The 15,030-nt window shown below is 34.8% G+C and overlaps 1 protein-coding gene across 1 annotated transcript; it reads right to left on the bottom strand.

Moving 5' to 3' along the window:
- Window positions 1-8,770: 8,770 nt before the first annotated feature.
- On the bottom strand, window positions 8,771-13,544 carry LOC105224201 (odorant receptor 46a). The gene is made up of 3 exons (XM_029549903.2): window positions 12,702-13,544; window positions 12,376-12,645; window positions 8,771-11,788 (listed from the first exon to the last, which is right to left on the bottom strand). Exons 1-3 carry the CDS (start codon window positions 13,542-13,544, stop codon window positions 11,735-11,737), a joined length of 1,167 nt encoding a protein of 388 aa, XP_029405763.2. The 3' UTR covers window positions 8,771-11,734.
- Window positions 13,545-15,030: the final 1,486 nt, after the last annotated feature.

Here is a 15,030-nt window from a genome sequence, read left to right as displayed (position 1 = left end):
CTTTTGATGTACATTTTAACAATGAAAATACAAATATCGCGGATGCCACTCAATTCCCTGGTTGTAAGTTTAAACTGATCACGTAATAAATATATTTTGAGACAATAGATTGCTTTTGCCATCCACCGTGCGTTGCTGGTTGCACCTGGAGCACATAAATTAAAGCAATCTGCACCAAGGAAAGTTAAAGCAAGTTGTAGCATTTCTTTGTAGTCATCGCGGCTATGCGATTTTTTTAATTGGTCCTGCAAGAAGCTTACAAGAGCGTCCCGTTCCACTTGGCTTGACTGCGGCTCCATTTTTAACACCAGTATTGACAGCAGTTGTATCATAAGATATGCCTATAACAAGTTCAACAATGTTCCAATCGACTAATCTCTGATAAACAGTTTCAGCAATATTTTCACCAGTCGATGACTGTATCTGTGGTGCTCCAAGAAATTTCGATGTTCCATCGTAACTAATTAAAACAGCAATTCTTTCTACTTTACTACGACCTTTTATATCTGTCATTAACTTCCCATCAAAATGAACAACTAGTGCTCCATTTGCATTGGCCTTGTTAAGTGTTTGAATAAATTAACATTAATAAAAGTATATTGTCAACTATAGGGAACTCACCTTTTCTTTAAATTCAGTAGAAATATCTTTGAATTCTGCAGACCGATTTTGTTGACGCATACGATGAATTGTTGATCGATTAATAACAAGTTCTTCCACACAATGACCCAATGCTTCAGCAGCGGCTACTAAAATATGTACGGCCATACCATCTGACACTTTGGCATTATCTAACGCTGCTAACAATCGTGGTGTTATGATACTTTTAGTGCCTCGTCGCTTTTTACACTCAGTTTGCAAACAATTTTTTTCCAACGGAATTACTACATTTTCATTTCCAGCTTCCACAAGTACTATATCATTTTCATTGCTTTCCTCGATTATATTAGAACATTCAGAATTTTGTTCTTCATACCGCCTTTTTCGTAATGCTGCTTTCTTTCTTGTGCACGCACTTCACGATCGTACAAAACCTTATCAACACCCATCATGCAACCTGGCCGTCCTTTTTGACGTTGCATTTCAAGAAATTTCTTATCTTCTACTAATTTAATTTTTTCAAGCGCATTAGCGGTGGCCATGTCAAATAAATCATCCAAACTTCCAACAAACATATCAACGACTTCTTCCTGTGAATTGGATCTCTTTTCTGGAACTGTTTTCAGGATTTTTTTCCAACTTTCGTACAGTTTCAATAACTTCTCAACACATTTATCTTCTTTTCTTATCGGTATTCGTGCTTTGTGCAGCTTTGATAGCAAGGTTTGCGCTTTCCTTTGCTGAAAGATCTACAAATCTCATATTGTAAACCAAAACTTGTAAAACCTGCCGATTAGATGGAAGTTTTGCACCTGTAATTTGATGCATTGTGTATCCAATCAAACTAACTTTTCTTAATTGGCAACTGACATTCGTGTTGCTAAACTAGACATATTAGTTTATTTTATATACTTCACTTTTTACACTTTAAACACAACCGCCCACCGAAATTCAAACAATTTTAAAGTATTTATTAAACCAAATAATTATTCTTCAAAATAATTGTTATTTCTTGCTTGTGAACGCTTACAATTATATTTACTTATTAAAATCACAATATGCACAAGAACCTCTTGCATGCTTTTGGAAATATTTCACAGCAGAAATGTCCCGTTATGAGCAGTCCCGTTATTTTCTGAACGACTTATTGTCGCCACACAGTTCACTTTTTCTCAGGAAATTTGTTTGCCTACAAACAGCGCGCTCAAAATGTAGAAACAAATTTCGGTAAATTTGCAAAATATCAAGCTTGTGTTGCATGCCTTTTTTTTAAATACGCAAAATTATCATTATTTTAAATGTTATTACCGAATAAGAATACGAAAATGGAATAATTATTTTTGTATACATATATGTTTTGTTAAATATACTATAAAAACTGCGTCTAATATAAGGCGAATGTATGAACATTGATATTTGCCCATACTGACCTATTGAATTTTTCAGCTGGCTTCCGGGTCCACTAAATGTTATCGCATTGACCCCAAACTTTTACCGTTTTATCTAAATACATAAAGGAACCGATTTCTGGTCGGGAATATAAAAAAAAACCGATGTTTGAAAATAAGGACACTCCTATTGTACACTCATTCCATAAAATAATTGACGTTAATCGCAGAACTTTTGCCATAGCAGAATTTCTTGAAATATTGCAAGTTGGAGTTTCAATCACCTGTACATTCAAATACAACGTGCTGCCCGGCCACCTTCTAATAATGTAGCAACAATTCCCGAAGATGCAAGTGCCAATGCAATTTTCTATTCCGATCGAATAGTGGCTAAAATCAGTGATATAACGAACGTTTTGCCTGTACCACCAGGTGCACATCCCATGTGTAATACTGAGGCACTTCAGAATATAACAAAGTTATCGCAAATGTATCAGTTTCGCATAATTTGAAAAAAGCTGTTAACGTAGTTGCTGGTGGTTGCGCTGCTCTTTCCAATAAATTTGCTACATTAAACTAAACACGTTGGCCATCTCAAGATGTACAGCCAAGTGAACAACCGCAGGATGTCTTTCGTGCATTGGAAACGACATAATCCCCCAGACAGCTTCATTGCTACTAATATAGCGACCCATTTGATACTGAGTAATTTCATCATTTCTATATCACTCCCTTTATTTACATACTTGCAAATATATTTAATGGATTTGACAGAATTACAATATTCCACATTTATATGAGCGTTGAATATTTTCGATAATAATGGACAATACGGAACCACCCAACGATTATCAACTTTAACTTCCTGGTTATGCATTCTAATGGTTACCGTTTTGCCATTATCATTAGGTGATCTACGTCGATACAACGGATATCCGTCATTGCCCGTTATTGTGTTTGAAGTAAATTGCCTTGGGTATCGTTTCGAACACTTTTCATCAATCATACATGGTGAATTCATATTTAGTTCACCGCACGGTCCATGTATCATGTTTTTAACGACAACTTGAAATAACTCAGGATCAGCAGTGTGATTAGGAATTTCAGCTGATATAAGGTTATCGATTTGATCCGGAGTTACTTTATGTACAAATTAGTATATGTGCGTGCGGCAATCCCATTTTCTGCCACTCAATGGAGTACATATGGCAACGCACCTCCCCAAATACATCTAATTTCGCAATTAAATCCATAATTGCTATACATTTTTGCCGAAAAACACGCGCAGTAATGTCATGACGATCGGTTGTCGACTGTCCTGCAAATAAATTGTTTTTGATGTTATCCCACTGCGGATTACATGTAAATGTAATGAACAGATCCGGTCGACCGTATTTTCTTATATAACACATTGCGTCTTGTGCATATTCGCTCATATTCCGTGGGCTACCAATATACGAAGATGGCAATATAGTTAAACGTCCGATGTCATTAATATTAGCATCATTCGCTATCGAATCTTGCAAATGAATATGTTGTTCAGATCTTAATTTTGCTTGGTTGAAACGAATAAAATTAAGACGTTCTGTTACTATTTTGAGGTATGTTCATATCAACGACATCTCAGGATATAATTTTGTTCTTGTGGGCGAACCATCAATCGATAAGAATAAAAATTCATGGCACTAACTTTTTTTTGTACATGTAGACCTTAAAATAAGTGGAAAATGTGACTTAAGAAATTTCTACAAATGATGAAATGTCAACACACTGAAAATATTATTTACCTGTTCGTGGATCAATCATTGGTATATTTATATTAAAGCCATCGTCACCTTTCCAATGCAATATTGGGTATTGTAATGCGTCGTAACTACGATGAAGTATAATATCACGCGATTGAAACTGATCCCCACGAATTACAATTGCAACCTCATCAATTGTCGGTGCATTGAATCGCCTTTCATGCTCTCCAAAAGGTGTTCTATCAAACCTTATTACGATTTTGTGATGATCAGAGGGCATACGAACGAGAGCAATTTTGAACAATTGAACTAATGCGTTATGCTGATGGAAAAACCTTTGTAGCTCACAAACAATTTCTTGTCTTGTATTCAAAGCAATTGCACAACGTTGATCCAATTCACGATTTTCATCACCAATAAAATAAATTTGCAAAAATTGATAATCAGCGTCGGGGTATGACAATAACGAACCAGCTTGATGATAAATTTGGCCCTGAATCTGCAACATGTATGCAATTTTAGGTATACTTATGTTGCATAATAATTTTTAAAACTATAGAATACTTTTATGATTCAGATTGATTGGGACAATCCTGTTTAAGTATTTACCTTAAACGTCGGAATAAAATTATCTCTAATAATGTTACACATGCCGGGCGTTTCACCTGGAAATTTAGCCGCATCACAATGTGGACATATTGCGTTCATTATTCCAATATATCCGTACAAACTGTAATTAATCTGACTGTTGTAATTAAAAGCAGCACGCATAATTTCAGGTACAACAGATCTATTTCGTGCATTACGTTCACACTGATCGCCTTTGTAATGCCGTAGCATTTGCATGACGCGTTTGCCGACCTATATTTCCTCGTGTGGGTCGTGGCATTTTTCTTTCAATTAAAAAAGAATAAATCTTAATTTAAAAAAAAAATGCCTACATTAATAGTGATACACCATATGTTTTTTCAAATAAGGAAACACATACATTCGTGTAATTCACTTCAACAATTCAAAACTTACCGTTTTTTGCTCGGAAATTCGCTTTGCGCTATATTTATTTTTTCACAAATTCACATAAACTTCAATAATTATTAAAAAAAATATAATAACTAATAATTTTGCACCTTGGTAGTTTCGGACACGCTCCAGCGATGTTTCTACTCCAATGTCATATATTCTCCTAATTTGAATTTTCTTAATGCTAAGAGTCAAAGCTCTATATACCTACAAAAAACAAAATATTCATGTATTTCTCTATGCAAAATAAATGCACCGTAATATAGTTCGATGTCTTTTCAAAGCCTACTTTGTTTGTCGATCTGCCTGCTACATACATACCTACATGTTGATATAAATATAATGCAAGTAAGTTTGTAGGTGGAAATAATTAGGGTATTCCACCAAACTCGTAAATGTATAAACTTATAAGCTCAAAAATTTACGCTTTAGTTTTTGGGAACGCTCTTTTTTTTTCATACGTATAAAAGCCGCGTAAATAGGCGAAATATCAGTTTATGAAGCAAATACGCGTCGAATTTGCCTCATAATTTTATACGAAACGCGTAAACTCTTTTTCATACAAATTTTGACAGCTCATTTATAAGGCACAGAATTTTACGAGTTTATGAATTTTATGAGGCATTTATGAGTTTGATGGAATACCCTAAATAAGTATGCTAGTTAAGACGAAAGTTCATAAATTTTGAGAGCGAAAGAGCGTAGCTAAGTAGGTAACAAATCGTTTAGTTAATGATTAAACTATTATTGATGTATGTATGTTAATATGAAAACGTATAATCCGCTGGCTAAGTGGGATGAATCTGACCAAACAAATGGGTTTTTGGTGTGTTTTTAAAAATAATTTCACCATACATTGAGCGCTTTTCAGCTTTCCAAGTAGGTACTCGTACGAGTTAAATAAAAAAAAAAAATTTAGCATATATGTGGTGAAATTTTTGAAACATTTTGGCCGATATCTCGAGACCCTAGTCACGGAGCGGCATCAAAAATACTCTATACTACAGAAATCATCAACAGCTTCCATTTGCTACCCATATTGTACAAACAAATCCTTGGGTTACCCGCGTTCACGTTTTGGCCTATTTCTCGAGACCCTGGTATGCGATTCTTAAAATTTCAAAACACAAACCATCTACTGAATAGTCCAAATAAAGCCTAAAAATTTGGTTTGGATAGATGAGCCCGTTCTTGAGTTATAAAGTCACAACGAAAAATGGCATTCATTTTTATATATGTAGATGGGTGCGCGTTTGTATTCAATATTGGTTAATTGTTATTGATTTCGTATTAACTAGTGTTAGAGTTGTGTGTTAATATATTGGTTTGTCAAAAAAGTCTTGCGGTATTTTCGCTAGTTGGCGCTGATAGCGCGTAGTTCTAGTTTTATTCGTCGCATCGGGTCATGCTACACCTTTTTGGAAAGCTCATTTTACGCGCTAACACGTGTTTGATTGATTGTCGTTTCTTTTAAGTCGTTCGTGAGTTATAGCGTCGCAAGCATGGAGCAAAATAAAGAGAAAATACGGCATATTTTACAGTACTACTACGATAAAGGCAAAAATGCATCTCAAGCCGCCAATAAAATTTGTGCAGTTTATGGACCCGATACAGTTTCGTTCTGGTTTTGAGTGTTGTGTTGATTTCTTCGCTGTGGAGTATTATCCGTAATACTTTATGTTGTACTCTGTTTAGAAACGTTTTGCTCCGTGTTCACTTGTCTAATAATAAACTTCACTTGTTGTCGTTGAGGAAATTATATGATATTCGCACCTTTTTGGTAAAAAGCGCGGGAAAATCGTCTTCTTTTGTTTTTTCTTCTTTCGCCTGGTGAGTAAAGTTGGGGCGGTTGATATTCCTCTGCATTACGCCTCTATTACTTTATGTAATTTGTGAGAGTAATGCAGAGGAGTATTTGTTTGGATTAAACATAGGATTACTTACAACTAACTTTTTAATTTTGCAATCTTGTTGGTTTTTTCCTCTAAGCTGGTCGCTGCTTTATTGCTTTTAATGTGGAGTTTTCACTGGCACACTGCTCATTTTGTTGTTTTTAAGGAACTCTGCGTTCTGAATATTTTGAAATCATATTTATTATACCCTGAACAGGGTACATTAAGTTTGTCACGAAGTTTGTAACACCCAGAAGGAAGCTTCGGAGACCTTATAAAGTATACATATAAATGATCAGTATGTCGAGCTGAATCGATTTAGCCATGTCCGTCTGACTGTATATATACGAACTAGTCCCTTAGTTTTTAAGATCTCGTTTTGAAACTTTGCAAACGTTATTTTCTTTTCAAGAAGCTGCTCATTTGTCGGAACTGCCGATATCGGACCACTATAACATATAGCTTCCATATAAACTGAACGATTGGAATCAAGTTCTTGTATGGAAAACTTTCACATTTGACAAGATATATTCACGAAATTTGGAATGAGTGATTGTTTATAAAAATAATGTAATATCAGAAGAAATTCAGATCGGCTCACTATAGCATCAAGGGCTTGAATGGAAAACTTTCGTATTTGGCGTGGTATATTCACGAAATTTGGCATGGATTACTACTTAAGGTAACAATATAATCTCCGAAAAAATTGTTTGGATCGGATTACTATAGCATATAGCTTCCATACAAACTGAACACATATTTACTAACAGAAATGCACCTGTGAAGGGTATTTAGTTTCGGTGCAACTGAAGTTATCGTTTTTTCTTGTTTTTTGTTTCTTTCTTTTTTATTATACTTCTTTAGTTTAGTAAATCTATAGAGTTTGATTGAGTAGATTTTTTTTCTTTCTGATTTCATTTTTATGCTTTTGTTGATTACACTTTTGCTTTGTGGATCGCTTTACAATAACAATGTTACTTTTGTAATTGATATGTCGTCAGTTGAACGCTTTATGCGTTTTTTAAATTTTTAAAATTTAAAATTTGCGCGAACGCGGGGTGGCTTTTAAAAAGATCACGAAAGACGTGAATCTATTGAGTTTGGTTAAGGGGGTATTCTAGTCTAGAAGCATGAATTTCATGTAATTTTTAAAGTGTCGTAAAAAAAAGGCAATCAATATTTTTATTATCCATTTTTTATTAGTGTTATTTGTTAATTTTAGAAGAGTAGAGAAAAAAATAAAAAACAAAAAAAGTAAAAAATTTCAAGAATTATGAGCTGACGAAGTGGAGGGTCTCTAAAAATGTCCACGTGACCATGCCCATGATTTCAACCCTCCTAGTTATCTGAAACCAAAAAGAAAAAAGGATTATTAATCTAGAATAATGTCGCAATGGTCGGAACTACGGAAAAGTGGGGAAAAACAATTTTTCACAAAATGGCGACTGCCTAAAAAAAGTGTTTTTGGATCACTTTTGCTGACTCTTTCGAATTTTTTAAAAATAATAAAAATAAAAATGTGGGGATGGGGCTAGTTCCAACCATAAACAAGCCTACAAAGAAGACTCTATAAAAAATTCAAGTAAATCGGTCCAGTAGAAATCGTGGGCATGGTTCCGAAAAAGTCAGTTTTGAGAAAAACGCGTTTAAAGTTTCTCGTTCCGGCCGAACCAGTTTCGATGCCGGGTCAGAAAAATGCCCATTTCTCCGAAAATAATTTGAATTTTGAAAAATCCTCTTCTACACATATTCTTGAACAGTTAAACTTTGAAAATATAAAAAAAAATTTCGATTTTTTTAAATTTCTAGACTAGAATACCCCCTTAAGGTACTAAACTGAAATATCATTATTTCACTTTTATTTATACAATTGATTTCTTAAGCCTAGATACAAAGTTTCATCTTACATTCTAAGAAGTGCAGAGCTTAGGTGTTAGATGAGTTAGATCATGTGCAGTCTAATTCTACTTAAAGCGTGTCATAAGTTATAGATGATGACCGCTTCCTAATTGGCGATGTGTCAATAACATATTTGACACATTCGTTTAATAATGAATTTATCTGATTATTTTTATTTTAGTGTCGTTAGCTATTGGTGGCGTTCACTTAAATGCTTGTGTGGTAAATTCTGCTATTTTGGGCATGTGCACTTAAGTAATGCCATAATTAAGGCAATTATTGCATACATTGTCCTATCAGCAATATACTCGATATAATAAATGTCAATATAAAATTTCTACACATTAAAAAACATGTTTAATTGTCTGAGGGCTTAAGACAGGAATAACCCCTTACGGTTAAAATATTCTATTCGATATAAACAATAGAAAAAATGGGTAAATCTTACATTTTTAGATTTGGTGTCTTGGGTGAAGACGAATGTCTGGACGGCTTTAATTTATAGCTATACCACATTAACTCACCAAAAGATAAAAACTTCCTATATTGCTAGGACTAGGGGAAGATTTGTCTTGACTCTAATTATATAGGGTGGGTCATCTAACGTGTTAAATTTGAATTATCTATATTTCGACAGTGGAAACGTCAAATACCATTCGGAAAGTGACAGATATTCAGTAAAATGTCTAAAATTTACGAAATGGGTCGTTCATTAGAAAAAAGCCGTCTACAGTTCGCAGATTGGGCAGAATATCGTTTGACCGAGGATGGTCAATTTTACCGAAAAATCATCTTTTCGGACGAGGCTCATTTCCACCTCGATGGTTACGTTAACAAGCAGAATTGTCACATTTGGGGTACAGGAAACCTGCACGTAATCGTCGAAAAGCCAATGCACTTGTGCGGATTTTGGTCTGGTGGAATTATCGGCCCGTTTTTCTTCGAAAATGAAGAAGGAATCGCCGTAACCATCAATGATGAGCGATATCGCGAACCGAACCGAATTTTTTTTCAAGCAAATTGAAGAGGAAGACTTGGACGACATTTGGTTCCAGCAGGGCGGCGCTACGTGCCATACAGCAAACGCTACACTCAATCTTTTACGCCCTATCTTTAAATTTAAAATTTTATATGGCCCACCCGTTATATTTGGTTGATATATAATATGTATGTCAATGTTTCTGTACTTCGTTCTCTAAATTATTTCGGAGGAATGAAGGTTTTATGAAAATAAGTATGTACATACATATATCAATTTATACTCAATGGATGTTGAGACAGACACCCGGAAACCAATTCCTCTACTTATCATACACACTATTTTGAAATAAAAGGTGGTTCATTTTGAGGTTCCCTTATTTTTTAAAGAAAAAATACAGAAACTTAAAATTTAATGGAGAATGTTCATTATCATTCGAAAGAACGTTCCTTGGAATTAATTTTTTGAAGATTATCTCAGTCAAAAACTAGCGGCTGCTTCGTCTCAGACAATCCATCCGTTGAATCCAACTTTCAATACTCGTTCGAGCATTTTGACTTGTAACTAGCGAATGACACAACATCTTGGTGGCCAATCGATCGGCCCAAAATGTGAAATTATCTGCTCACCGAAGTGCTCTATCAATAAATTCAATCCGGCCCTCAAACCATGATGAAATAGCATCTCTTGAATCTCTTCAGGTTACTCTTCGTCCCAAATGAGGCAATTTTTCTTGTTTACATACCGGCTGTTAATTTTCATGGGGGTGGTTTTTTACGTGGCGGGTCCCAAATCAGTGCACACACCTATGAAGGGGATGTTTCGCCTTCTCACTTTAGTTCGCCTTCAAAAGGATGTTCTTAGGCTACTCAGAGGATACTTGGTCAAAGACCGGAAGTCGTGAGCTGCTTGAGCCATATGTAAAAGGATCGTTTCTGGCCACTCCCAAGTGAAGGTGATCAGAGAACTTTCCTCACTTTCGTGAACTTCTACACGTGACTCCATTCTCCTAGACATACATAGTTCAGCGAATTTAAAGACAGCGGCTACGCTGGCGAGGTCATGTTGTCCGGATGGACGAAAACAATCCAGCTCTGAAGGTATTCCACGCAGTATCCGCCGGGGGAAGCAGAGGAAAAGGAAGACCTCCACTTCGTTGGAAGGACCTGGCTTCGCTTGGAATATCTAATTGGCGCCAGGTAGCGAAAAGAAGAAACGACTGGCGCGCTGTTGTTAACTCGGCTATAATCGCGGAAGCGGTGTCTACGCCAGTAAAGAAGAAGAAGAAGACTGCTATATTTCCTTCCTTATGTGCTGGACGTTCGGTCGAAAATTTTTCAATATTGAATGCTGGGTTTCGAGATGGATGATGATGATGCTAATAGTACACTCAGTAAGACGATTATGTTGACCATAAGTTGAGCGAAGCGCGCGAAACACATTCTTTACAGAAGGTGAATTTTCGTAATAAAGTTTAAGCGTAAGTCTTTCCATGATGAAATTCTAAACAATACTGAACAAAAATAACATGACGCCTTGACGCGACTCACGCGAGTTATGTGTACACTATCATCCCAACCAGACACCACACAACAAAATATTGTAAATTGGACAAGTAGAGATATAGAACATAATGCAAATGCATACAAACATGTTTTGGTCCTTATGTTTGACTGTAATGATAACCCAGACATTATCGGGTAAACCACACAATCATGTTTGTTTGCATTCAATAGAAAATAAGATTACATTTAACAAATATTGTATTTCATAAGAAAATAAAAAAAAAAAAACAAAGAAATAGATTAAGAAAATTGTAATCACTTTAGTAGTTATATAAGCAGAACATAATTTGAAAAAGGGACAGAATAAAATATAATGTCACAGAAGTAACATCGTCGGCATTTTTATTCCTCCGCTCGAACAACTAAAACTCGCGTGATCTGTCAAAAAAAGGCTATTGAGAAAAGTACCTCTACTTGGATCACACAATATGAAGCATAACTCTGTGTCTATCTCGATTATTACTATTTTTGACAAGGGCTTTAAATCTAGAGACAATGGTATTTTAATATTAATTTTGATTTTCAGACTGTAAAATAGTATAAGCTTAGATGAATGAATCTTACCCCTTAGTTTACATTTTTTTTATTATACAAGTATTTATATATAATATGTATATTCAAATTTATTACATTTATTACATTCCATTTAGTCTTTCATTTTCTTCAGCAGGGCATAGTAGCTGTATGAAGAGTTGATTATCTGAAATAAATGAAGGCAAGCAAATCTGAAAAAAACTCATCGTAGTCCTATTATTAGTGGGTTTATCATCATTTAAGATCATCAATATAATGCGAATTGAAAAATTTTTCATGGGCCTAACCTTTTAAAATTATCTATATATTAATAAATAATAAAATTATTATAATTATTTATTCAAGGACTGCTTTTACGCTGCATTTATATTAAAATTATAAATAAATGTATATGACTTTAAGTCTAATTCAATTAATTGGTTGAAATGTACTACATCCGTTAAGGAATGACAACTTTTGTATTGAGTATTGGTAACTATTTTTAATGGTCAACCTCTACTAAGGATTCTTCGTAAATTTGCAATATTATAGTTGTATTATTATTATTTTATTGCATCGTATTTATAGTACATAAAGTGATACCGGATCTGAAGTGTTTGAAATCAAATGATGCACAGATTTCATGAAAATTTCTTTCTTAGCTGACCTTGTACATCTTTAAAAGCTAATGCACTAACGAAGAGGTATAGTTATCTTTAGTTTTGGAAAACTTTTTGTATTTTGTTGTTTTTATATTTAATTTCGGGTACTTACCGAAGTAAACGCTGGCAAATTGAAAGAATAGCAACGATTTATTGTTTTTATTCGAATTGGTAGATCCATCTGGGCCATCATCAATAACATCAATCGTCGATTTATTTTACTGCAACGAGTCCATTCGGATGAGTATAAAGAGTATGATAGCTCTGCACTTCTGAGCGACACCTCATTGGCAAAATAACACAGCATAAAAATTTGGGACAACATACAAAGTTGATATACTAGAAATTTTATAAATGTAACATAATCACTGGGGTCGGTTAGCTAAAAGAAAAGAGAGTTATTTACAAATGATTAAAGGTAAAATTGAAAGCACCTACAAAAGTCATTGCGTAAAAATTAGCTACAAGTACGAGTACCGAACTGATCATTTGTACAGACATTGGAATGCTTAGAAGATCTTCCATGATTTCTGCAATTTTCCGTAGTTTTACATAATGTTGGATGCAATCTCTTAACTGTAGGTTTATTATATTATCATCTACATACAGATCCTTGCCGATATTTTCTAACCGATTTGCTAAAATGTCTAACTGACCTTTCAAATATATGAAGAATGATGCACTTAAAGAATCGAAAGATATATTAAGCAAACAACATAGTGATAAACCAATAAACTGAAACAAATATGCTATTAAATAGCACCAAAAGTTCTCCACACTTATGGGTATATAAATAGATAGAGGTAGTTCGCCAGGCTCCGATATAAGCTGCGTAACGAAAATCAACGATAGTGATGTCAATGAAAGATACATGTAACTGTTGCGTACTCTGCAGCTTAAATGTGAAGATTGAGTGAACTTCTCTAGTTCCGATACATTGACCGGCAGCAGATCTTCGTCGTGGATTCGTGCGAATAATGCTACATATGAAATGTTTTTTAGGCGAATGCGCACAAATTTAGCCATTACCGCAATAGCCATTGAACAAAGATAAAACACTTTTATAATCTCGTTCAGATTCGATATGTTGCCGATTATTTTAATCCACATGCTGATATCGAAAAGTAGCATCCAAAAGATCGCCACATGCCAAAAGTACAGTTTATACAAATATTGCAAAAGTGATGGGTAGTGTGCGGGCAATCCGAAGAGTCCTAACAACTTGAAAAATAAAAGTTGTATATTATAAAATGAATATACAATCCCTTTGACGTTCTCCATAATTCTAAAGCAAACTATTTTAATATTCGAACTGTAATCGGCTTTTATACAGAGAAATTATGTAGGATAATATTGTTTTGTTAATGATATCGTCTGCCACTCATGCATTATTTAACATTTGTTGGGAAATTAGCAGTTGCAATATAAAGGTAATGTGGGAAACTGCTAAAGGTACGACAGTTTAACATGACGATCAGATCGGCCATTAGGCAATAGGCTATCTATTTGTAAACTCTTGCTACAGAGTATAAAAGTTACTTCAGTAAAAATAGATACTTCAATTGATGAAACTTGGTATAAGGTTTCCTTGGTTTAAAAAAATTACGAGTTCCTAGATGGTCATAATAGGACGACTGCCACGCCCACAAAACGTCATAAACCGAAAACTTATAAAGGCCATAATTAAGCACTAAATTAAGATATTGAACTGTAATTTGGCACAGAGGATCGCAGCAGCAAGCCGCACTTGCAGGCAAAAATTTTGAAAAAGTAGATGTGGCACGCCCTCTAAACCACTAAACCTTCAATCATCAAATTCTCTCAGCACAAATATTACAAGAAATCCTACCGAGAGTGTGAAAATGGATGAAATCGGAGGATAACCCCGCTCACTCCCCATATAACGGTATTGTCAAAGACTACTAAAAGCGCAATAAAATAATAAGCAAATACGCCAGAGACATTAAATTTTACTCCCGAGATGGTATGAAAGGGCTTTTTGGGAGCCGGTGTAAATATTGGACTATGGGCGGACCTCACCCACTTTTTGGTGAAATCCCATTTCTCGGGACCCGACTGACCGATTTCGACAAAATTTAGTACGTGGCATTATTTTCATATTCCTTTGTCACGAAATCGGATTACAATCACGTCTACTACCCATATAGAAAAGTTGCAAATTCCATTTGAAAATTTCCAGTACACAAATCAGGAAGCAATTAATATAACGCGATAAGACTTTGCACTAATAATTTCCTTAAAGTATGCCACCTTATGACCAAAAATTGTCCAAATCCAAATAAAACTGTTCAAGTCGATTTTTGACCGAAAATACCGACCGGTCAATGTGTGAGATATGTAATTGAAATTCAGGGATAATCCTTCTCTTATAGTGGTATGTTTGTATGTCAAAAATGGGTTGAATCGGGTCAATACTTCCCTTAGCTCGCATATACCTAATATAAATATAAATGTGACCTGGTCTACGAAAAGGGAGCTAACGTGCGAAAAAATTTTTTTTGAAAAAAAATGTTAAAATAAACAACTGAACTCAACATCCGAATCAACTAAAAAGTGAAAATTTGATTTTTTGACACCTAAGCCCCCTTTCCGTAGACCAGGTCACAAATATAAAGATTTCGATATTCCGGGTGACTTTGTACCGCATATATCGGCTAACTTGTGAGTTATCTCAATGAAAATTACGGAGCGTGTTTTACTCATAACAAATTATCTTTGTGCTTAAAATAGATAAATTTAAGCGAAA

Source organism: Bactrocera dorsalis, chromosome 3 (genome assembly GCF_023373825.1).
Source record: "Bactrocera dorsalis isolate Fly_Bdor chromosome 3, ASM2337382v1, whole genome shotgun sequence".
NCBI lineage: Eukaryota > Metazoa > Arthropoda > Insecta > Diptera > Tephritidae > Bactrocera > Bactrocera dorsalis.
This window is presented reverse-complemented; position numbering and strand designations above follow the sequence as displayed.